The sequence below is a fragment of the Micropterus salmoides genome, unplaced genomic scaffold (genome assembly GCF_014851395.1).
Source record: "Micropterus salmoides isolate LMB-PRFRI ecotype aquatic unplaced genomic scaffold, ASM1485139v1 Ms_hic_scaffold_13, whole genome shotgun sequence".
NCBI lineage: Eukaryota > Metazoa > Chordata > Actinopteri > Centrarchiformes > Centrarchidae > Micropterus > Micropterus salmoides.
The window spans coordinates 28,643,964-28,667,457 of record NW_024040374.1 but is presented as its reverse complement, the minus strand read 5'-3'; the positions used below and the strand labels follow the sequence as shown (position 1 = coordinate 28,667,457).

At 40.6% G+C, this 23,494-nt stretch overlaps 1 protein-coding gene across 1 annotated transcript; it reads right to left on the bottom strand.

Moving 5' to 3' along the window:
• Positions 1-8,615: 8,615 nt before the first annotated feature.
• Positions 8,616-19,859, bottom strand: ephx4 (epoxide hydrolase 4). Its single transcript, XM_038716761.1, has 7 exons — positions 19,281-19,859; positions 16,644-16,729; positions 15,119-15,276; positions 12,916-13,044; positions 12,444-12,547; positions 11,140-11,288; positions 8,616-9,543 (listed from the first exon to the last, which is right to left on the bottom strand). The coding sequence occupies exons 1-7, from the start codon at positions 19,521-19,523 to the stop codon at positions 9,303-9,305; spliced, it is 1,110 nt and encodes a 369-aa protein (XP_038572689.1). The 5' UTR covers positions 19,524-19,859; the 3' UTR covers positions 8,616-9,302.
• Between the last annotated feature and the right edge of the window lie 3,635 nt (positions 19,860-23,494).

Below are 23,494 nucleotides of genomic sequence, written 5' to 3'. Positions count from 1 at the left end.
TGAACTCAGACAAAAAGAAATCCTGGTCATCGGGTCCCAGCAGATGGCAAAACAAATACTGCCATCTGCTGGTTCCCTAGTAAATCATATTAAGCCTGTTGCAAAGAACCTTCAATCTATGTTAACTTTTAAGGACACCGAGACCATTTAACACGCCTTCATCTCATCACGCTTGGATAATTGCAACAGCCTTTTCACCTGTTTAACCCAAAAATCTATTGATCGACTCCTTCTTAAAACATACTTTTATAGGAGAGCCTTTCCCGATCTTATTTGACTTTATTTTATCCCTTTTATTTTATTCTATTTTACTAATTTTATATTTTATCTTAAACATGTATTTTAGTCTTTTCAATGTTTTCATGCTTTTATCTTTTATTGTTTTTGTTTTATTGTCTTTTGGGTATTATTGTCTTTCCACTTGTTAAAGCACTTTTAACTTGTTTTTGAAAAGTGCTCTACAAATAAAGATTATTATTATTATTATACTTCATTCTGAACAGTTCCCTAAACTTTCATGCTTACAAGTCAAGTGACATTAAGTGTGTTGTACAGCAGCCTAGGTTCTAACTGCCTGCAAAAAGCCTCTGTAAAACAGGATGCTACTCTTTGCTGTCACTTCAAGCCATCTGGTACCAAGAATTTTATAACTATATATCAGTTAACACATTTAAAAGAAGAATGAAAAGAGGGCAAACTGTGTCAAGGAGGGAGTTTAGTTGGTGGGTATTTTGAAGACTACATCACCTATTTGAGAATAATGTGATGAGAGGATTTGTGTCTGACAGGGAGATCTTTCCAGCCTTCTAACGGGTTAATATCTGCTGGACTCCAGATGATTTTAATTTAGGTTTCAGTCGACTACATTATATAGTAGATAAAAGCACTCAAGCTCGAACAATCTGCACAGTGGGTGACCAAGAGAGAATTTCCAGTTACTTTTGTAAAAATTGTATGCGGTTATTTTTGGTTAGTTTGACTTTTCCGGTTGTTCCTGACGTGTGGCCAAACAAACTAAACTGAGATGCCCTTTTAAACAATTACACTCTTTCAGATCAGTTGATGTGCACGTCTTGGCTAAGTAATTTGTAGCGGTGAATCAAAGGGTGTTTAGTTGCATATTCTTGATTGCCAGCTCGTTTTTGCGATGAATCATAACAGCAGTTTGAAACCTCAGCACAACAGTGCTTTTGTTAGTCAGAGGAACTTTAATGGATTTGGATAGTCTGCCTCTGCACTGCTAACACAGAGGAAAGAAACTAATGCTAGTACAAGAAGTAATCTGCAAAAGGTATTTTGGTTCACTCTTAGTTTGACACTTATGGCAGAAAGCAAAAGGACAAGAGAAATATAAATCACATAGTTTCTTACTTTCCAGGAAATGGCCGGATGTGCTTTGGGGATGAACATCCCATCAAACATATGGGGAAAATGTCCCATGTCCTGGACAGGGGTACATAAAAAAACATAGTGATGTGTTGTGTGTGAACTTCGCACTAAGCTATTTGTGAGGATAATAAACCCAGTTTTGCTTATATTCTCACTCATGCCCACACCCAGTGGCAAAGAAGGTAAAACTTGAAACATGTAAGGACCTGTGTACCACTCACCAAGGTCATGGCAGAGCCCGGCGATCTGCACACAAAGGATGTCTCTGCGAGGAGTTCTGGCTGCTTCTCATTCAGAGACTGTACAAGTCGTCCTGCCAGGTAACCCACCCTGTGCCAGCACACAACAAAACAACTCATTCCATACAAGATATACAATGCAAAACACCACAAAACATCACAAACAAATAATTATGTACAGATAAATAAGACTAAGACTTTATCTAACATTTGGAAATACAACCTCCTTTTGTTTCAGATGCTATTAACCTTTTTTATTGGTTACTGCTCTCAAGGATTCCTTGCAGTGAGTCCATTTGAACACAAAAGCTCTTCCAGTTAACGAGAGCATCAGTTGAATGGAGTGAAGGAAGGTCATTCCACATCTGCTGTTCGACCATTAACACGGTCCTGGCTTTTATATATCCCAGCCTTTGACCTACATCCTTCCGCTTCATTTTCTAGTCTCTGGAACTGAGGTGTGTCGATGATTTTGATGAGTGGGTGCAACTCTGCGTGGCCGTGGATGGGATCAATAAACACCTGGCAGAAGACAGGACAACAAACAGCTATGAAAACCATTCATAAATCAAAACAGAAGAGTGCCAATAAGTCCAGCCTCCTTTGGGTGGCAGGGTGGTCTCAACAAAGACACCAGGAGATAATATATATACATATAAGAATTAAACCAGAATGTAAAATAAAACAAGACAGGTTTAAGTAAGAAACAGCGAGGTAAAATGCTGTTCCGGTGTTTGGGCCCTGACAGAAAAGGCTCGCTCACCTCTGGTCTTTAGCAGTGAGTCTTGCAAAGCTACAGGCCCACTGCTTGAGGAACTATGTGAAGGCTCGTGTGGACTTACAGTTCAGTAATATAGCTAAGTGCCTGCCACAGAATGCTTTTAATTTGAAAATCTATTTGAGAACAAACCGGCCAGTGTAAACTGGAAACACAAATGCAAAGCTTCCACTTTTGCTAAGAGGTCTCTGAAAGAACTAAGATTCACCCTCAAGGATCTAGCAACAAGTCTTTCTTCACTTCACACAATCATCTGCTTTAACTATTTTTTCCTCCAGGCTTGTAACCTTGATTTGTGAGCAGGGATACCGCAGCCCAACACCTGTGATTTTGTTGTCATTTCTTTTAATTTTTTTTAATCAAGTAAATAGCTAGTTGAGATCAGAGACCTCTTTCATAAGGGTAACCTGGCCAAGAAGGAAGCAGCACATGTTGTCAACTTAACAAACAACAACATATAGAAATAAGTATACTTTAAATCATATTGTAAATATACTTGTTTCTGTGTGTAAACGGTAAACACGTGTACACAGGGGCGAAGTGTGTCCTCCCGCCCAGCTTACTAGCGCAGTGCATTCAGTTGGACCAATCAGAATCAAGGTTTTTAAATCGACGACCCAATCACACAGCGTGAAAGTCCGCTTCACGAAAGTTAACGTGTGTACGGTCGTTGAGAGGGAAGCTGTTTTTGGCCAGAAATCATTTTGTTTATCAGGTTTCCTTTGTTTTACTTTACAAACTCGGACTTGGAAGGTGGACCACAGACTTAATAAGAAAACAACACAGAAGAGAAGAATATCCGGTCAGCTCCCTACAGAAGTTAACGTTAAATGTGAAAAGAGCTAAAGAGGCGTGCCTGGCAAGTACAAGCAGGTGAGGACAGACGCAGAGACTGCCAGCAAAAATTGTCTTTCTTGGTAAGTTTATTATTGTTAGCAAGACAACACAGTTGTGTAAGTTAACAAGAGCTGAGCTCACTCTGGGTCTGGTAATATTTTCCTTAGTGGATAGCTCTGGTGTGCATTAGCTAATGCTAGCACGTGGATTAATATATTTGTTAGCTAACGTTAGTTAGCATTTTAATAGCTTCATAATGGAGACAGCAACCATAGGCTGCCTTAAACAGTGTTGGGAGTAACGTGTTACAAAGGTAACGCAATCAACGTTACAGTAAGTATTGCTTTTTGCTGAAAGGCAGTTTTTAATGTTGCTAAAATTTCGGTAATATACAGTCTCAGTAATCCTGTTGCTGGAATTTGATGCATGAGATTTTAACAAGGCAGGCCTGTGCATGTGTGTATGAGCCCTCAATTCTGCTTTTGCACTGTTAAAATGACCAGTGAGGTCTTTATCAGAGTAAGAAATGCAACTAATATGTTGCTGTCTGTGTGCTAAAGAATAGATTCACATTTTTATAGTCTACCTTAATACTCACATGTCCATGTTTACAGGAAGTTATTGGTCACTGTAATCATTATTATTCCTGCCCATATAGTCTGTAATGACATCACCACAGTTGTCATTTTTGTATAAATTCATTCTAAAGTTTAGCTGAAGCTACTATGAATCATCAGCTAAGTATCTGCGTTAGACTATTCAAAAGTGGATATCTTCTAAAGGTACACTGTTTTTTAGAGATTTCTCATCACTGCAACCATGGGTGGGTAATCATTACAGTGACCAATAACTATAACAGCAATGTTGAAGTGTACACGGGTATGTGAGAATTGTTTTAAGATGCACTTGAAATAATGTTTTTGTGTACTGCAATGCCTGACCACAAGATATGTAAAACACTGCTCAACTTTATGTCCAATTGTATGGTCATAGATCCTGGATTCAACTTTTAAAAGTTGAACCTACCCTTTGCCAACTTTAACTAACTTAATGCTAAACCCAGAGTTGGAATTTCCTGCCTTAGCTCAAGAAAATGAAATAAAGAATAATAATAAAGATTTGCTATAAGAATAGAATTACAGTGTTTATGATACACAAATGAAGAACTAAACTAGGTGGAAGTACTGGCCTAACTGAATATATATATATTTCATTTGCAACTGCATTTCTTTTCTGTGGTGAGTTGGGGAAGAGGAGCAGGGAACAGCGCTGCAACCTTTGGACAAATAAACACCCATAGTCGGTCGGATTCAGCTCTGACAACTACGCCGATTACTCGCGGGAGGAGCTCGGAGTTAACTGCTTTTATTAAATTAGCTTTTTACTTTAATTTTTGGGATTTCAACATTCATTTACCTTCACTGGAGCTTCTCAGCAGCTAGCTTCCGTGCACAGTCCGGTTCCAGTGTTGTTGTTAGCGTCGTTAACTCTGTCGGACTACAACTTCATATTTATATAAAAACCAGACAAAACTGGACATTGTTGGGAGAAAAGCGAGGAAGTTGAACTAGCTGGTGAGTTCAGAAAACATGTGTCTGTAACTTTATTCCAGCTATCGTTGTACTTTACTGTGACCAAGTTAGCATAGCATAGCCCTGATCGAACCAAACTCCATTCAGAAAAGAAACATTTTAAAAGTTGTTGTCCTGCTGTCTTGCTGACAGACCTGAGAAAGCATGAATTCATATGTTTAACAAATCTGCATCATGTTGTAGTTATTTCGGCATCAGTTTGACCCGTTTATTGCTATTTAATCACAGCAAAATGTTTACTTTGGGTTCATACAGTTGTAGTAAAGGCGAGTTGTGTTTATTCACGTTATCGCATTAAAATCGCCTTCTCGCGTTGTTTGTGAACACTTGCAGTGAATGTACTCACGCGAGGAAAGCGTTGCGAGGCGAAAATTCGCGGTAGGTCTGAATGCACCATTAGAGGCCACGAAAACCTCAAAGGACCAGCTGGACCCTCACAAGCTCAATGTGCTCATAGGTATGTCTGGCTCCTGCACACCATCACTGTTTTTCCTCTCACTACATGTCAACGGGGTCAGACTAAATAAACAAATATTCTTGTGAAAAAATAATTTTATTTAAAGTATTGTTATACATTAAGTTATTGGCTACTTTTGTACTTCACAAATTGACTGCTGTGTTAATGTGAAATGACATGTAGACAGAACAGTTGTTAAGCAAATCTGAATGTTTGTGTTATTTGTTGTACCTGTTTAATAACATTTTATCATCTACAGCTCCTTGGCTGAATGTACGGTAGTGTTTATGTAATGTTTTTGATCATGTTGTAATGGAAGAACTGAGCATTAACTGGGAAGGGTCCCCTGTGGAAAACCATTTCACCTGAACCTGAACGGTTTGCATTATAACAGTTAGACATGATGTCATATTGTGTTTCAGCAACTTTAAACAATATAAAAAATCAGACAATGGTTATTAATTAATTAGAGGTAATATTGCTTTGATATAGACAAAATATTTCCTTTTCCCTTCCACAGATGCTGTGTGATAAAGCAGTTTCCAAATCCCATAGTGTCTGTCAGTCACAGAAAATGCAACGAGTCCTACTCAAAGATAACCGACCCTCCACTCCAAGGATAAGGATTGTACCATTTTTCTGTTTCAGTTTGCTTTCACCATTTGTACTGTATGAGGGTGACGGAGTACCTCCACTACAGTTGAGTAAGTGCTTGGACTGCCATACGTTGCTGTCAAAGTTGCGTGTTTTTTAATAAATAGACTAAAATGAAAAATATACTTTTATTTAAGCATATTTATTAAAAGTTTAATTAAGTATATATTATTCTATATATTCTATCTATTGAAAGTATACTTTTGAGAAGTATGTTAAAGCTCAGGAGAATATATCTTTAATATACTTGTAGTAAGCATGTTAGGAGTATGAATGTACTATAAGCATACTATGTGAATTTCTAGTATATTTTCAGTTCCTTCTTTTTGACCTGAGTTTCCATCCGATGTCATGCGAATTTCAAGCTGACTTTTGAAATGTCGCAAAAATAGAAGACATAACTGCAAATTAGGTGCGTTTATATCAGCCGGTTTGGAGCGAATAAACCAGGCTATGACAAGCGTAGTTACGTCAGTAGTTGACGTTACACATGGCTGTAATAAACAAGACATATGCGTTCCATACCAGAAACAAAACCAGCTGCATAGACCTGAGGACCATGGATGTGAGAAAAATTGAGGGAGATCTTCAGGAATGCGTTTCAAGCGGGCACGCTGACACCAACCACGTCTCCGCGCGTAATGGGAATATCCGGCGGAGACAGCTGATCAGACGTGAATTCAGAACTTATTCGGCAAAAGTGTTTACACCTCCCATTTAGCGCATTTACTCTTTTTCGACAAAGGCAAAAAACACCTCAAGCGAGCTTAAAAACTTTTGTTTGGGAAAGCTGCCGTTTCCATCAACCTTTTCTAATGAGAAAGTCTATTTCAAAATGCGCATAAAAAACGACAGCTAAAATCCATTTAGGAAAGTATCCTATAAAGTAACTGTCATTACCACATTGGCTGAAAAGGTTAAAGTTCAACTGTCTGTCGTGAGCTTGCAGGCGCGCATGAAGATATTTTCGCTTAGGGGTGCTGCACTGAAATGCGCTTATGACACGACTGTTGGCACGCACTTACACACTTTCCTTCAGCACAGAGTGGTTACAAGCATGGTCGTATGAGGTCACCGAGGTCCGGACCTCCGTAATTACATGTATGTATAAAATCATTCGAATAAAAACCATTGATAGCACGATCAACTTAAATGAAGGCCATGCGGCTGCAGCTGCCCATCGCTACCCTCATTTAAACTTGAAAAATTGTTCCAAGCTCAGTGGCCACTCTTGGGGAAACACATGAAGCACATGAAAACCTTGTGCGTGCACCACTGCTTGCGGGCAGAATTTTGGACGAATTTCGGGGCGGGTGAAATAGGGTGAAGGGTCTCCCCATTAAGAGAGACGCTGTGCGCTTTTACGCACGAGGAGGCACAGCAGCATAACTTCATGTTTAAGTCTCCCGACAAAGGATCAATTAATATTTTGAGTTCCTCTACACATCCAAAAGGTCTGGCACACAGTCCAGTTCAAAACAGTTTGTAAAGCAGCAGTAAAGCAGCCGGCCTCCAGTTCAATCCTGAGCTCCATTAGTGCGGGTCTAACAGCACATAAAAGAAATCATCTGGAAAGTTTAAAGGATAGGTATAGGTGGGATAGGCTAAATCTGAGAAAATAATTAGTTGGGTGTGGGGGCCGGTGTGTACATGATTATTCAGATATTGTAAGAGCCGATCCGCGCATCACACCAATGTAGATCATTTAATCGTGACAAAACAGTGCAAACAGCCGCTTATGTCAAATTATTAGGCTGTAAAATCAACCAGAGCATCCACTGAATTCAGCACTAACCTGCCGTATTTTATGTTGTCATATAATAACAATAGTGCCTGTTATGTAGTCTGTACTACACATGTAATTTGCACATTGTGTTCCTCCCTGTCAAAAGGGGGTGCTGCAGCACCCTCCTTCCCGCGCTTTCCCACAACAGCAAGTTGCAATATTTCCGACTGCCATTGAAGGCAGCAAAAGAGCTTGCCTCTGACTGCTGTTGATGTCATTGTCCTCTCCTGCGTAATTATGCCTATCCTATGATGTCAGCCCAAATGTAACTGCATATGTTTGAATCAGCGTTACAGCCAGAAACACAAAAGAAAATCTGGTTGGATAGTGAGGTCTGCTGCGGAGCGATTTGGTGCAATATCAGTACAGCTTTCTAATAAGACATACTTTATAGGGTTCATTTGTACCTCATTTGGGTGGTCCCATTTGAGATAAGTTATCAAAAATCATAAAAAAAAACATAAACAGTTTCTGCTGGTTTGGTCAAACAGACATCTCTTCTTTAAATAGCCCAGCAGTGACAGTGTGTGTGCGATTGTGTGCTGTTTATGTAAGACTAATGAATACACACCTCAGTGTAATTCTACGTCAACATTTCTGTTCTGGCAAATAAGCATGTGGGGAAGGTATAAATATGAACCTATGAAATACCAAAATGTTTATTCTACAGAGTCGACCCAAAATAACCAACCTCAACTGCTGTGTCACTCAGCTCTGTGCTATATTTAACAGTGCCATGCATTACTATTTCTAGTGTTTTTCATCTCTTCTGTGTAAAAGATTGGAGTGACTCTTCAGAGACAGCTGCAAACATGTGGGGGCACGAGACACACTGCATAGATTCAAAAACACAAGTGTTATTATTATCTTAAAACAGGCTGGACATTTTGACACATAGTTTATTTATAAAATCAAATGGTGTAGACCTGGCTCAGTGAATTTCAAAATGCAGTGTGTAGGAATAGATACAAAATAGTACAATAGTCAACCGTCACTGACATTTCTATACATAAAGATCAAGATAACAACATTCTCTACATTTGAGCAAGTATCTCTCAGGAAAAGATACAAAAAAAAGAAAAGAACACTCCTTTAGACAACACCACCTGATAAAGGGAGTGGGAGAGTTATGGCTCCCAAAGGACTGTGCCCAAAGAAGAGTGGAGGGGCCCAATGAAACACAACTATAGCAGACAACGCCACATCCCAGTCTCTCAGGACATCTTTACACCGCAACAACTCGAAAGTTAAAAGGCACCACACAATACAAGTCACATGGAGATTTTGCCACACATTTGTAATGCTGTAACTGACAAACTTTAAGGCGGATGTCATGTGCAAAAAACATCTTGAATATGTGTCACAAGTACTGCTCAGTGTCCTCTCCAGTGAAGTGTGCTTTGATTCTTTCCTTTACTGCTTACTTCCTTAAAAAAGATTTGAAATGTGAAAGATTTAAAGAATGATTGCATTATCACTATGTCGCTTGGTATCACAGGCATATTCCAGGCTTCCAGGTGTGGCAAGTGAGAGGGGAAAGGGGAGTGCTGGCGGAGGCCTCGCTATGGATTTAGTTCCTGTAGCTTTTGCGTCCCTCTCCCTCCTTGAGGAATGTCCATATGAGGGTGTTAACAATATCAGGCTGGTCCTGCTGCAGCCAGTGGCTGGCCCCAGAAATGATGTTGAGACGGAAATGATTCCGGATGTAAAGGCGACATGCCTCGGCCATTTCCTGCTCCAAAAAGGCGTCCCGCTCACCCCACAGCAGCAGCACGGGAGACCTGACGTGATTCTGGCTCAGTGGGAGGGAGCTAAGGAGAGAAAGGTAAAAAAAAAAAAAAAGAGATTTTCAATGGCAATGGTGATATCTTAGTAATTGTGGACAGTGACATCAATATCTACAGTCTAAGTTAGAAGTTTAATTTGTGATGGCTGAATTTCATTTACTGGCTTCAGATTAAAATTTAAACATGTTAAATAAAAACAAAACATGAATCAGTGCGTTTCCATTAGCTACCATTATGCCAATGTGTTCAAGAGGATGTGACATTATAACATTATGTGTGAGCACCAGTAACTTTTACACATCCTGGAATTTACTGCTTCCCAGCAAAAAGTACTTCAAACCAGGGATATTCCAGTAACATGCGCCCTCGACACCTCCGCTCTTTTCTCTCCACTTTATGTTTTACTTTTGGGGGCTTTTTGGTGGACTGGAGGCATGTAAAACTGAGTTGCAGTTTTTTTAATGTTTTGTGTAGAGTGGTAGAAGCAGGCTCAGACACTGAGATATTTTTATGTGCAAAACTGAAAATTTGCATAAAAATAGGAAGTTAGAAATGTAGCCTGGTTCTAATAAACAAACTGACCTGAATCATCATTATCATTATATGGTATCTCCAGAATTTCCAATGTAATAGTTATTTTACATCATGAATTTTATGTTGCATCATGTCTCACCCAAATGTGTGGATGGATGGATGGATGGATGGATGGATGTTGTGTGCTGTATTTGTGGCCCTAGTGCTTAGGTACAGTATGTACTTGTGGAGAGACTGACTGAGTATGGGTCAATGATATTTCTTTTACGTAAGCACATAAAAGCTATTCTGAGATAACTCATTACTTGAGAGGGGAGCAGATGGCGTGCTCAGCCATGCACGTGCTGTTCACATGTCAAAATGCATGCACTGTGATATTTTCTTTAATCTGATTTGTGCCGATCACTCTTGGTCAGCTAGTCAGTCTTACATGTAAGAATGAAGGTGTGTGTCAGTCTCTGACAGGATTGTTGGCCTTGACAGAGAGAAAGTTTTAGTTTTCTGTGCTTTCAGTGATCAGCCTGTAGATGGCACTACAAAATTTCCATTAAATAACAACATTACATATGGTCTCTATATGCACAACACTCAATATATAACATTACATTTTTGAAAAGTGCACATCTTAAGTGATGTGTTATCACTGTACAATAACCAACCATGACCAAACACCAATGCTGACTCTCAAAGCATCTCAACGTACTGTAGCAAGAGTGAGATGGTCTCCAATGGCAACAGCATCCCTGCTCCAGCAGCTAGTGTATAATGCTTGTCTTACATATTGCACTGTTATAGATTAAACTACACTAAACAGTATATATTATAGCTCCAGCTACAACTGTAAAATGCTACGTACACTTTCATGTATCAGTAACTGTAATCAAATAATACAATATATAACTTTTGATGCTGATGTACATTTTGCTAAAAAATATTTATATACATTTATTTTAGTGATGTTTTAAAGGCAGGACTTTTACTTATGATGGAGTATTGTTATATTGTGGCTTTGCTTCAATTTACTAAAGTAAAGGATTGGAATACTCTCAATACATAATCCATTTTGATGAGTGGACTATTCCCCACCTGAAGACATTCCTGTAATAGTTGAGGGCTCCAGTCAGAGCTCCCGGCTGTGAGAGTGCATACAGATAGGCCTCCAAATCTTCTGCAGTGAGCCATCGGCCTTTCCTTCCGATCCCTGTGCTTCGGCTGGTGAACAAGGCCTTCAGAGCCTACAGCAGAGACAGCAGCAAACACTGGGGTGAATTTATGTGACTGGTACAATCTGATCTAGAAAACGTTTACAGAAGGGCGTCTGTGTCACTGTAATATGAGTCAGAAAAGGTACTTCAGTGGGGAAATCAGCTCTCATGACCTTCGGTCACAGTTCTGGAACCCTTACTTACTGCTGGCTCAGCAACATTACATGCTGTGCTTTTACTTCTGAAAACTCCAACACAGGCGTAAAGGAACATTATTAAATTGTTTAGTTAGCAAATTTATCAAAATACATGTACACTCTCAACATTAAATGACATTTTAAAATACCATGCAAAGCTTAATCATTGCAAGAAGTCATTTAGATTTAAGAAAATTATACATTTAAAATAGGAAATGGTTCAACATTTTGGGAAATATGCTCATTCCCTCTCTAATGAAATTTTAAATATGTAAGTATTTAAGCACTGCCAGCAGCCAGTTCGCTTAGCTTAGGTTAAGTTAGCGTAAAAACAAAGTGTTTAAAGGTACTGAGTTACCTGTGCAGCTAGCTGTCCTATTGCTGATTCTGCCAAGACTGGAAGCTTGGTGCTCCGGGGGTGTGTGTGGCGTATTTTGGGTGTGCAGAGATTCACATATGAAGGAGGAAACAATGGCTCACGGTATGTAAGTTACATGCATGCCATTCTATGGCACCGTTAAACAAGTTGCACTGATTACTAAAAGGGATATTAATCATTGATTCAAAGACAGATATGAGAGTTGTGTGAATCTTTATGACTTTTGAATGCAAAAAAGCATATTGCCCAAAATGTCGAACTAACTTGTCAATGAAATGAAAGAAAAAAAACTGTTCAATTTGTAGCCAAGAGTTAAAAAATGACTAAAACCACTATAACTTAAACTTAACAAATTCAACATTACTTCCTAATTTTTTGACATTTAGCGTCTATCTATAAATTCACGTTTCCTACAGGATCAGTGGATCCTTTTGTTTCCTAGAACAAACATCTTCCACAGCAGGCTATTTTTAGTTGCACTGATACAAACACTATAAATAAGCCTGATACTATAACATGAAACATACACTAAAGCACAAGCATATGAACACACACACAGACACACAACCATGACCTTGAAACCGCTTATGCCCACATATAACAGACCACCTTGAAATCATTGATGGAGAGCATGAGCTCAGGGAAGCGGGGCAGCTGGAAGAAAAAGAAATGACTGGATTTCAGCAGCTGGCTCGGGTGCCGCAGAGCGTAATCTGGAAGAGAGGAGAGGAGAGTTCAGCTGTACAACCGTAATTAAAAGCCAAGTTTGGGGGTTGTAGACATGATAACCCTCCATAACTTTGCCTCTCTGTTTGCATCAGTTAAACCAGCTGTTCCAGTGCCACATTAGCTTCATGTAATTAGCTTCTCATCATCTCCCCCTTAAGACGGAAAAGGGATTTGCCAGATGGAAGCAAACATGAAATTGAAGTAATAATACTTCCTAATTAATGATAATAATTACGATAATAACCCAACAGCCAAACCAGAGCTTCTCTAATTAGTATGAAGAATGTGGTTTCCTTTCACAACAAAGAATAATGTCTGAGGATCTGGTCATTTACACATAGTGAAATCCTACCTGTGAACACAGAAGGATGGGGACAGTTCAGGACGATGAGTTTTGTCACCATCTCTGGGTAGTGAATGGCGAACAGCCACGCTATGGTCCCGCCCCAGTCGTGGCCAACAAGGCAACATCTGTTGTATCCTTGGAAGAGAAAAGCAAATAATGTAAGACAGTGCTTTGTTATTGTAATAAAACACAGCATTCTGACAATTTGAATAGAGGCCCGGGTGTTCATGCTGATGTTGTGCAGTTTAATAAAGCATGTCAGAGCCTGGAAATCAATAGTGTTCTGACTATTGCAAATTCAAATGGATGTATTTCATGACATAGTGCCAAATGCAGATCAAGGTCAGGGCATCCGACTGAGAGATTCTGATCACATCACTGTTCCAATCCCTACAAACTAATCCCTTTACCTGGCCTAGCACCATTTACACCCACTGCTATGAATCATATATGTAAGCCTCATCTCAGCATTGATATCACATGTGCTTCAAAAGGGATTGTCATATAGCTTAGTCTGGGAGCCACTTCTGGAAAATGACAGAGGGCCGTGGCTGTTTCTGCTGACAGCCTTCCAGTGTTTGCTGTGAGCTGATGATATTTGTTACCAAAATGAGAAAAGGGCAGTGTTGCTTCCCATGTGTGGTTAAAGGCCAAACCTCAGCCTGGTGTAGCACCATTAGCTGACTGTGAATGTGGAGTGGACCTTGTGGGCTCCAATCACAGATCAGAGCACAGCACTTATCATATGACCAATGCAAGCCTCCCTCCTCCACTGAAATGACCATTAAGTGAATCATTTGCACAGCAATATGCATTATTGAGTGCTCAGTCCCTGAAAGCCTGTATAGAAATTAACAATGACAGCTAGAGCAACGTAAGAAGCTAAGAAGCATAAACTATAGAGCTTTTTCAAAGGCCCTCCTTAAGAGATTTTTTTACAAGGAATGTGCTCAATGTGCCTCTGGGTGGACGATCATTGCGTTAAATTGTTGAACATAGACTGGTTATATTATTTAAAGCTCAATATTTTTACAATAACAATGGGCTAAATTGCTGTTGTGTCACTCATTGTGAAGAACCCACAGAGAACTATTACCTGACTCTTCAGCGTTTTTTGTGTCTTTCAGCTCATCGTTTTGTCTTTGAAACAACACAATAACTTTATAAGATGGGAATATCTGAACGTTGTGTGAGCAGCTTGCTGAAGAATGTTGTGCTACTAATGGATAATTACTGTTTATTATAACTTGGATCCCCTTTTTCATAGTTTTGGCCTTCATTTCTGGGGATTAGGATAATGCTGCACTCTCTGTAGTAATCACAGTCAACTCGGCACCACTGCAACAATAAATTCCAACAGGGCAAGAAACATGAGCAGTCATGAGCAGTCACATAACCAGATTATAAACAAGCCATCAGTTTAGCCAGATTACCACAATTTAGGTGGACGTAAAGCTAAAAGGAGTTTAGGAGGAGGATTTAAGTTTGTTAAAAACCTTTTATTATCTGACTACTTGTGTTTCATTACACACATTTTTTTTTGTGATTGCCACAGCCCCAAACCTCAACAATTAACTTGCTGAGTAAGATGTTATTATTACTGATAGGAATGATGTCCAAACTAGAAAATAAAAGTTGGAATAAACCCAACCATAGTTGAATAAATAATACTGAACAAGTGAGGACAGTGTGTATGTGTGGCAAAATCAAGATGTGACCATCTGAATTATTTCAAATTCTTGTAATTAGTACTAAAACATCTGCTGTGACACACTTGAATATAAGGTGACAGGTGTGAAGGAGAAAACAGAGATAGAGCTCCCAGACTCTATCTACCGTACTTAAGAGTCCTTAGAGAATCGCCGGTGACATCTCAATACCCTGTGATGGGCCAAGTACAAGAGCAAAAAACGTCATTCTGGCCAGAAAATCTCAGTGGATGCTGGTGTGTGCAGACAACCTCAGGCTAGCTTCCTGCTAGTGTTAGCATGCAGTCAGCCGGCTGTGGGCTCTCTATCTGCACAATGTCCAATGTTCAGTAAGAATGAGTCACAGGAAGTTTGTCATGCCATGCTGCAGGCCTGAGGGCTGTCCACAGCTTAACACTGACAAACAAGTTTATTTTTGACTCAAGACGCTGTCAAAACAGTGTTCACTCCGAAGAGATATTTTAAGATTACAGACACACAGCTCTCCTGTGTTCCCTCACCCAGGTACTCCACAATATCCTTGATGTCGGTAACCAGGTAATCGAAGCGGTAACTTTCAGTGGAGAGCGGCAAGTCGGACTCCCCGTAGCCCCGCATGTCGACGGCCACCACACGGAATTCACTCTTAAACTCGCGGAGCTGGTAGCGCCAGGAGAACCTGAGGCACACAGACAACATGCAAATGAGACTTATTTCCTTCATTTCTTTTATTACACTCAATTTAGTATTTTCCCGCTATCAAGATTGGGGATTTGCAAATTAGAAAAGAATTAGATGCTGCAGAAGTAAAGATATCCTGACTTTTAGTCCCTAATATGGGATCAAGCCCCCCAAAACACTGATTCCTACATTCCCCATAGTGCAATTCAGTATTTTCTTTCATTTGTTCCTTCCTGCCAGATAAATCTGCATGTTTTTCCAACTCCAACCACCCAGTTTGTAACACAAGCTTTCTGTTAAACATTTGGAGTCTCCAAGCCCAAACTCAGATAACCCTGATCATTAGGGGTACACCCACAACCCATTATACAACTGTTTTCCCAGGCTGAGTAGTACTTCCCATGCCCCTTTAAACTCTCAGCTACAAACTAGTGTAAACTAAAGCTAGCACTCTGCTTTCTTTCTAGCTTAGTGAAGGTTACCTCAGTATAATATAAGCTTTTTTAGATTCTAATCCACCCACTGATCATGTGGACTGCGATGACTTCCTAATTGAAGATCTTGTCTGCTGTAGAGGCTCCTCATCAGGACTGAAATCCCCCCTCTTCCTCCTCTTCCTCCTCATCCTCCGCTTAGCGAGGGGAAGCAAGATGCAGAGCCCTGACTGTGATTCTGATGAGTCAGTATAAGATCCCTCAGATCTTAGAATATAGATGAGGTTTAAAGCAAAGTAAGCCCGTTGGACCCCTCCACCCTCCCTCTGACACACACATACACTCCCTCCTTTCTCATTTGTAAGAGGGAATTAGCACATTTTAAGAAAGTGTGAAGAGTTCTTTCCAGCCATCTCACTCTCAGCACAGTTCATCATTCCTGTGAAGAATATGGCAAGTGAAGCAGAAAGAGCTTCCCCTCTACCCTTAATTAATCCCTGTCCTGTCAGCAGCTTAGATAGTATGTTAGAGATATGGACAGGCTTATAGCTCTTGACAACCTCTTTGGCCTCAATCCAGGAGCAACGCTCAACACCATTTTTCATTTCATATCAGGGGGAAGAGATCTTGAATGCTTTGGACCCTTTTCCCCCGATGGCAAATCATGTCCCTCGGTGGGGGGGATTTGTTTTCGCAGCCCAGGAGCCAGACCACAAAGATTTAATAGTAAAGCCAAAACATTAGAGACAATGATTTCTCACAGTCAGGGGAAATTTTAGCGAGGTGGCCGATGGAACAAACACAAAACAACTGAATAAGCATCATCTTCCAGCCTGGCTGTCTGCTGCTGCAATGGATGCAATGGAGCTAATACTGTTACCGCAACTGCCCTCCTCCCCTGCCCCCCACCACCGATTTCCCTTTGACCTACCAGAACTCAGGGAAGCCGTGTAAAAACAGCATGAGTGGCTTTCCTCTCTCTCCAGCAGCAACATAGTGAAACCTAAGGCCAGACTCCTGGGGAGAGAGAAGACACACAAGACTTTACACACAAACATAAAGCTGACAGTCTTATCCACAGAGGACACAATAGAACAAGTCAGCATATTTAAATGACTATTATTCAGTGTATCCGCATGGAAATAAGTGGAAAATAATGTAGTTATCTGGAAAACAATACTGGAATAGCTTATTTACTTCGGAGTCAACACATAGTTATAAATCAGTGTATCCCAGCCTTATTGTGCATATTGGACCAGTCACTCGCTTGTGAATTTGTTGTTGCCAGAACATTACCTTCTAAGTAAACTTAAAGAACAATTCCAGAAACATTTGCAGTCATATAAAATACCCTGCTTTGAATAATAATTTGTGTCTGAGATAATTTATATTTTTCTTTTACACAAAAAAATCAAAAAAAGGGGAGAAAATGTCCCATGAACATGAAAATATGTCTAATTAAAAATGTTCAACTGCTGGACGCAACAAGGCTTCTTCTACTTCCCTGACGTCCACTCTCTGTTTATGGGCACTTGAAGTTTCAAGTTCCCACATCACACTTCAGCAGATGCACATGAAAACAGCCTTTAAGTGTCAAACTCTGCGCATGCATCATTTCTAATAAGAAACTTAATGTGTTATCAGCATTAACATTGTCACTTTGAATAAGCCTGTTTTGTTTGATAAAGTAGTTTGACAGCTACAGCCAAGCAGGACAGCAACAGCTTAAATTGCAGGTATTGCAAAACAACATTAGCAACAACTGCTGCCTTCAATATCATCAATGGATTCCTGTTCACAGATAACAGAGGTCCATACTAATCATGGCTATAACACCAGGGCCAGTGTGAAAGATCTTTTTTTATACTGGTGCTATACTGAGGAACAGTCTTCCATTAAATATAAAGGTGACAAAAATGTGGGACTTTTAGAGGTCAGGTCAGAGCTTATTTATGGAGTAAGGTGGCAGGTTATTAATACAATTTCACTTGAGCTATTAATCAGTTTTTGTTATATTTAGGTTTATTGATGTGGATATTTACTTTTTGGCTTAGTTTGTCTTATGTTGGACATAAGAGTTCATCTCACATGTTATTCCTTTAGTTGGAGTGCTTAGTAGATCCATAAACAAATCACATCAGACATCTGATTTACTTATTCTAGGGTCATTTTGAGAGAATGGAAATCAGCCGTCCCTCCTTGTGTTGAGAAGCGGTAATTCGTCTGAGTCATACTGGACCTTTGTGGAGATTTGGGGTCCCTTTGCTGATAACATCAAAGCAAACAAACCTGGCTGCAACTAAGTAGTACATGTTTGTTTATGAGCACATGCTTCGAGAACAGCTGTATCAAGTGTTTTTTTTAAAACTGCTTTCTAAATCATACTTATTGGACATCCCTGGACTGTGTCCGTGTACATTGACGTAGCTACTGACACTGGAGATATAGCATATCTTGGCATGCATAGACAAATATTTGCTATTCTGGCAACCTTTTTTTCTTTCTCTTTTCTTTGTCCGACTGTGCTTATTCTTATTTTTACTTTTTTAACTGCACTATGTTCAAACAAACACGAATCTCCGAGACAACCTTCTACAAGTCATGTCTGTCTTAGTTTCATCTGCATCGTGTATGATCACAGCATAGACCTGATCTGATATATTGCTCTTACAAAAACTTTGGTTTAGGACTAATAAGCAACCAAAAGAGAAGATGGTTGAATGTACCTGCATGAAAACACGGGGTTGGTTCATTTAAATAACACTAGTCAGTGGTGGTTCCATAAGAGCATTTACTCAAGTACTGTAGGCTACAGTTTTGAGCAACATTATTTGACTATTTCCATTTCTGCTACTTTATTTGTAACATTTAATGGGGAATATTGTACTTTTGACTGCATTTTACTTATCCAACAGCTATAGTTAGTACTTAGATATTTTAGTCCGCTGATATAATAGGCTATACCATGACATAACAATGACCATCCTGCAGAACAGTGAGTGCTTTTGATACATACATTTACTGATAAGACTCTTACTTAGACTGTAGATTCAGGACTTTCACTTGTAATGTTTATGCTATCGCTACTTTCATTTAAGTAAATTACCTGAATAGTTCTTCCACCGCTGACACTTAGGCTTTGGTTTAGACAAACATGCTTTGGTATTTAATTACATAATCTTAAACACATCGGCTGGCAGCCCGCCGCTGATCCCCTGCATGCTGAGACGGGAGGCGGAGGAGCTGTTCTTTCAGCACCACCTGAGCGCAGCGCGAGCGCAGCGCGAGCGAGCCGCGATCCCACCGAAAACGTCTCAAACAACAAACAGGCGCCTCGTGATCTGCTCAAATATCAGGCCTGATTGCCTTTTCACGACGCGACACGGCAAGAAATGTGCTGTAGCATTTTAATTTGAACACCGTAGCATGCGAGAGAAGATCTCTCTCTCCCACACACACACACACACACACACACACACACACACACAATGGGCTCCCCCCCCCCCCCCCCTTACAGAGACCAGACACCTTTTATGTTCAAGTGCATGTGTGTGTGTGTGTGTCTTACCTTGATCCTAACATAACAGTGGGTTCCCAAGGACGTGTCATTCAGACATGCCGGGGGAGTTTCACGAATCACCCACTGGAAGGTGGCTGTCGGCCTTAAGATGATGTTCCACCAAAGTTTCAGCAGGGCTACGATGGTGCAAAGAGCACAATAACCGTATATCAATGACCAATACCCCAAAACTCTGATTTGCAGCGCAAGTCTAATTAGAAATAAGAGCAAGTTGTGAAGCACTCTCGCCATCTTTACATTGCCGCAGGAAATCAATCCAGACCAAGTTACCTATTGATTTCTCTCTGTTAATCGGTCCCTTCTGTTTAAATACTGCCCTGACAATGCCGTTGTTTCGTTACCAGCGCATACGCACGGCTGTCTGAAGGGAGGATCCCAACAAGCGGTTGAATGGGACGGTGGCAAGAGCATCACGTCAGATTTCACGCTTGCGTGTGACAGCAGTGGTTGTTCAGCAGGAGACGGTGTTGTTGACTATACAAGGCAAGTCCGAAATCGAGCAATAAGCCCAGCGATGCTGGGTTTTTACGGCGATTTCAGCGCAGCTAAGAGGCGGTGTTAGGCAGAGGGAACCCCCCCCCCAAAATCACTGCAAAGCACCGGGGCTTCACGCCGCTGTTATGGCAACAACGCTGAGGACAAGCATGCACGTGCTCAGAATTATAGTCCGCTCATAATCAATGAAATATTTCTAGTTTATTTAAAATGTCTCACCAACCAGTTCTTGAGCAATAAGTGGCGGTCACACGATTTAATTAGCAGGTATCAGTGGTGTTTTTCGGGCAGGGCATTAATATTGTATTCAGCTGTGATGCGGTCACAGGTGCGCTTTTATCAGGCACTGTACACCAGACAGCCAAGCAGTTCAATTATTTAGTTAAAAAACCCAATTCCAGGCAAGATAACACACTCACGATTAGCATAATCCCCCACGTGACTGAATATGTAAGAGATCTACTCTTCATATAAAAAAGATAGGCCTATATAAATGTAGCCTATTAATGATAAAGTGAGTGAAGAAGAAAGAAGAAAAATCTAAAGCAAATCAATATTTAGTGTGACCACCTTTGCCTTCCTTCAAAACAGCATAAATTCTTCTAGGTACGCTTGCACAAAGTCAGGGATTTTGTAGGCATATCAGTTATATGGTGCTAATGCACCAATTCAATATGTAGGTTGAAACACAATTATTAGGCTACCTGAAACAGAAACAGCTACGTAGGAGGATTACAACCGGGTGAGGAACAGCCAAACTCAGCTAACAAGGTAAGGTTGCTGAATACAGTTTAGTCACACGTTATACACCATGGCAAGACTGAGCACAGCAACAAGACACAAGGCTGAAATACTGCACCAGCAAAGTCTCTCCCAGGCAGACATTTCAAGGCAGACAGGGGTTTCCAGAAGAGCTGTCCAACGCTCTTTTGAAGAAGCACAAAGAAACGGGAAACATTGAGGACCATAGACGCAGTGGTCGACCAAGGAAATTTACTGCAGCTGATGAAAGACCCATCATGCTGGCTTCCCTTCACAACTGGATGTTCAGCAGTGCCATCAGCTCACAACTGGCAGAAACAAGTAGGACCCTGGTCCACCTTCTGCTGTCCAAGTCTGGTCAGAAGTGGCCTTCACAGAAGACTTGTGGCTAAAAAGTCATACCTCCGACATGGAAACAAGGTCAAATGACTCAACTATGCGCAGAAACACCGGAACTGGGGTGCAGAAAAATGGCAGCAGGTGCTCTGGACTGAGGAGTCAGAATTTCAAATATCAGTTTGTTTGCTGAAGGGCTTGAGAGCGGTACAAGAATAAAGCTGATGATACACAGAGCAACTTTTAGAGCAATCGTGCAGGGCAACGTTGTCGTCAATGGTAATGAGTAAAGATTACTACCGTAATCCCCTTCAGGGGACAGGACCCCAGGTGCAGACTGTGCAAGGATGCCCCTGAGACAGTACAGCACATAACAGCAGTAAGATGCAGGCAGGAAGTGCGTACATGGAACGCCATAACCAGGTAGCTGGCATAGTGTACAGGAACATCTGCCATGAGTATGGGCTGGAAGTCCCAAGGTCAAAATGGAAGACACCTCCTAAGGTAGTTGAGAATGACCGAGCTAAGATCCTGTGGGACATCAAGATCCAGACTGACAGCCTGGTGATGGCTAACCAACCAGACATCGTGTTGATCGACAAACAGCAGAAGAAGGCTGCAGTGATAGATGTGGCAATCCCAAGCAACAGCAACATCAAGAAGAAGGAACACGAGAAGCTTGAGAAATACCAAGGGCTGAAAGAGGAGCTAGAAAAGATGTGGAAAGTAAGAGTAACAGTGGTTCCAGTGGTGATCTGAGCACTGGGGGCTGTGACCCCCAAACTGGGAGAGTGGATACAGCATATTCAAGGTAAAACATCAGAGGTCTCTGTCCAGAAGAGTGCAGTCCTAGGAACAACTAAGATACAGTATATACAGATATATATACAGTATATATATACAGTATATATATATATATATATATATATATATATATATATATATATATACAGTATATATATATATATATATATATATACATATATATATATATATATATATATATATATATATACAGTATATATATATATATATACAGTATATATATATATAGTGGTCTTTATTCAGGTAACAGGTGAATAACACCTTATGAAGGGGTCACACTCTGGGTCATTAGCAGACCCCACAAGTAACTTCCCAGCTGACTAGTTCTTTGCCTCTGTCTCTTAGTCAGGGTGACGACAGCTGGACAGATAATGGAGAGGGAGATGCTCAGGCCTCAAGCTAACAGATATCTGTGTTCTCTTGGAATTTTACACTGTCTCCACAGATTAGAGTGCAAACTACATGAGACCATTCGATTTGATCATGACATAGGTATTTATAGAGGGGATATCAGGGATATCAATCTGTCCAGTTAGGAAGCATAAGTGATTGTGAATCAGTGAAACTCGTTTTGGTGCAAATGTACGTGACAACAGTTTCATTGGAGTGGAATCAGCAAGACAACCTTCAAAAGGGAAGGGTTTTGCAAGTGGTGGCCACCGACAACTGCTCTCTCCTTATCCTTCCTGCCTGATTGTTCTTTCATTTTGCTAGTGTCCTTGTAATTGCTGCGTAGCATGAGGCGGTACCTGCAGCCCATTCAGGTTGCACAGGTAGTCCAGCTCCACCAGGATGGCACATCCATAAGCTGTCGCAAGGTTTGCGGTGTCTCCCAGCACAGTCTCAAGAGCATAGAAGAGATGTCATGAGATGAGCCATTACAGAAGGACAGCTGGACAGGCCTATAGAAGGGCATCAACCCAGCTGCAGGACCAATATCTGCTTTGTACGAGGAGGAACAGGAGGAGCACTGCCAGTTCCCTACAAAATTACCTCCAGTGGGCTACTGGTGTTCATGTTTCTGACCAAACTGTCAGAACAGACTCTGTGAGGGTGGCATGGGTGCCCAAGGTCCTCTAGCAGGATCTGTACTCACAGCCTAGCACTGTGCAGCTCAACTGGCATTCACCAGAGAACACCAGAATCGGCAAGTCCGTGTGATTCTGAATCCAGCTCTCAGTCGGTTGGCAATTTTGGTTTTCACTGACCATTGTTAGGTCATTTTGTTCTCCACAAATTATACAATGTACAGCAAAGATTTTAAACTTTGAACTATTTCATTTGAGATCTAAGTGACTAAAGTATTACCTTAATTTACTATATATGTATATATATACATATATACGTATATATGTATATATATACATATATATGTATATATGTATATATATATACATATATATGTATGTATCTATATATATAGCCACTTGTATCTGCAGTCGCATTCTTTCAATCACAACCCAAAGGCTCATGACCATTTGTGAGGGTTGGAATGTAAATTTATTGGAAAATCAAAAGCTTTGCCTTCCAGCTCAACTCTGTCTTCACCACACATGTGTGAAACATTGTCCACATTACTGCTGATTCTGCACCAATCTCCCCGTCGATCTCACCCTCAATATTACTCTCACTTGTGACCAAGACTGAGATACTTGAAGTCCTTCACTTTGGGCAGCAACTCACTCCCAACCCCAGAGAGCAATCAGCTCAGTTTTTCAGCAGAGAACCACGGCCTCAGAGTTGGAGGTGCTGACCCTCATCCTAATCACCTCAAATCTGACTTC

Bases quoted from the DNA above. Each gene is read 5' to 3' on its own strand.
- ephx4 (XM_038716761.1), bottom strand. From the start codon at position 19,523: ATGGCGAGAGTGCTTCACAACTTGCTCTTATTTCTAATTAGACTTGCG. The intron at 13,045-15,118 runs GTGAGGGAACAC...TTCTCTTCCAAG, and splicing joins GGATATTGTGGAGTACCTGG to GATACAACAGATGTTGCCTT. The intron at 9,544-11,139 runs GTGGGGAATAGT...TTCTCTCCTTAG, and splicing joins TATTACAGGAATGTCTTCAG to CTCCCTCCCACTGAGCCAGA.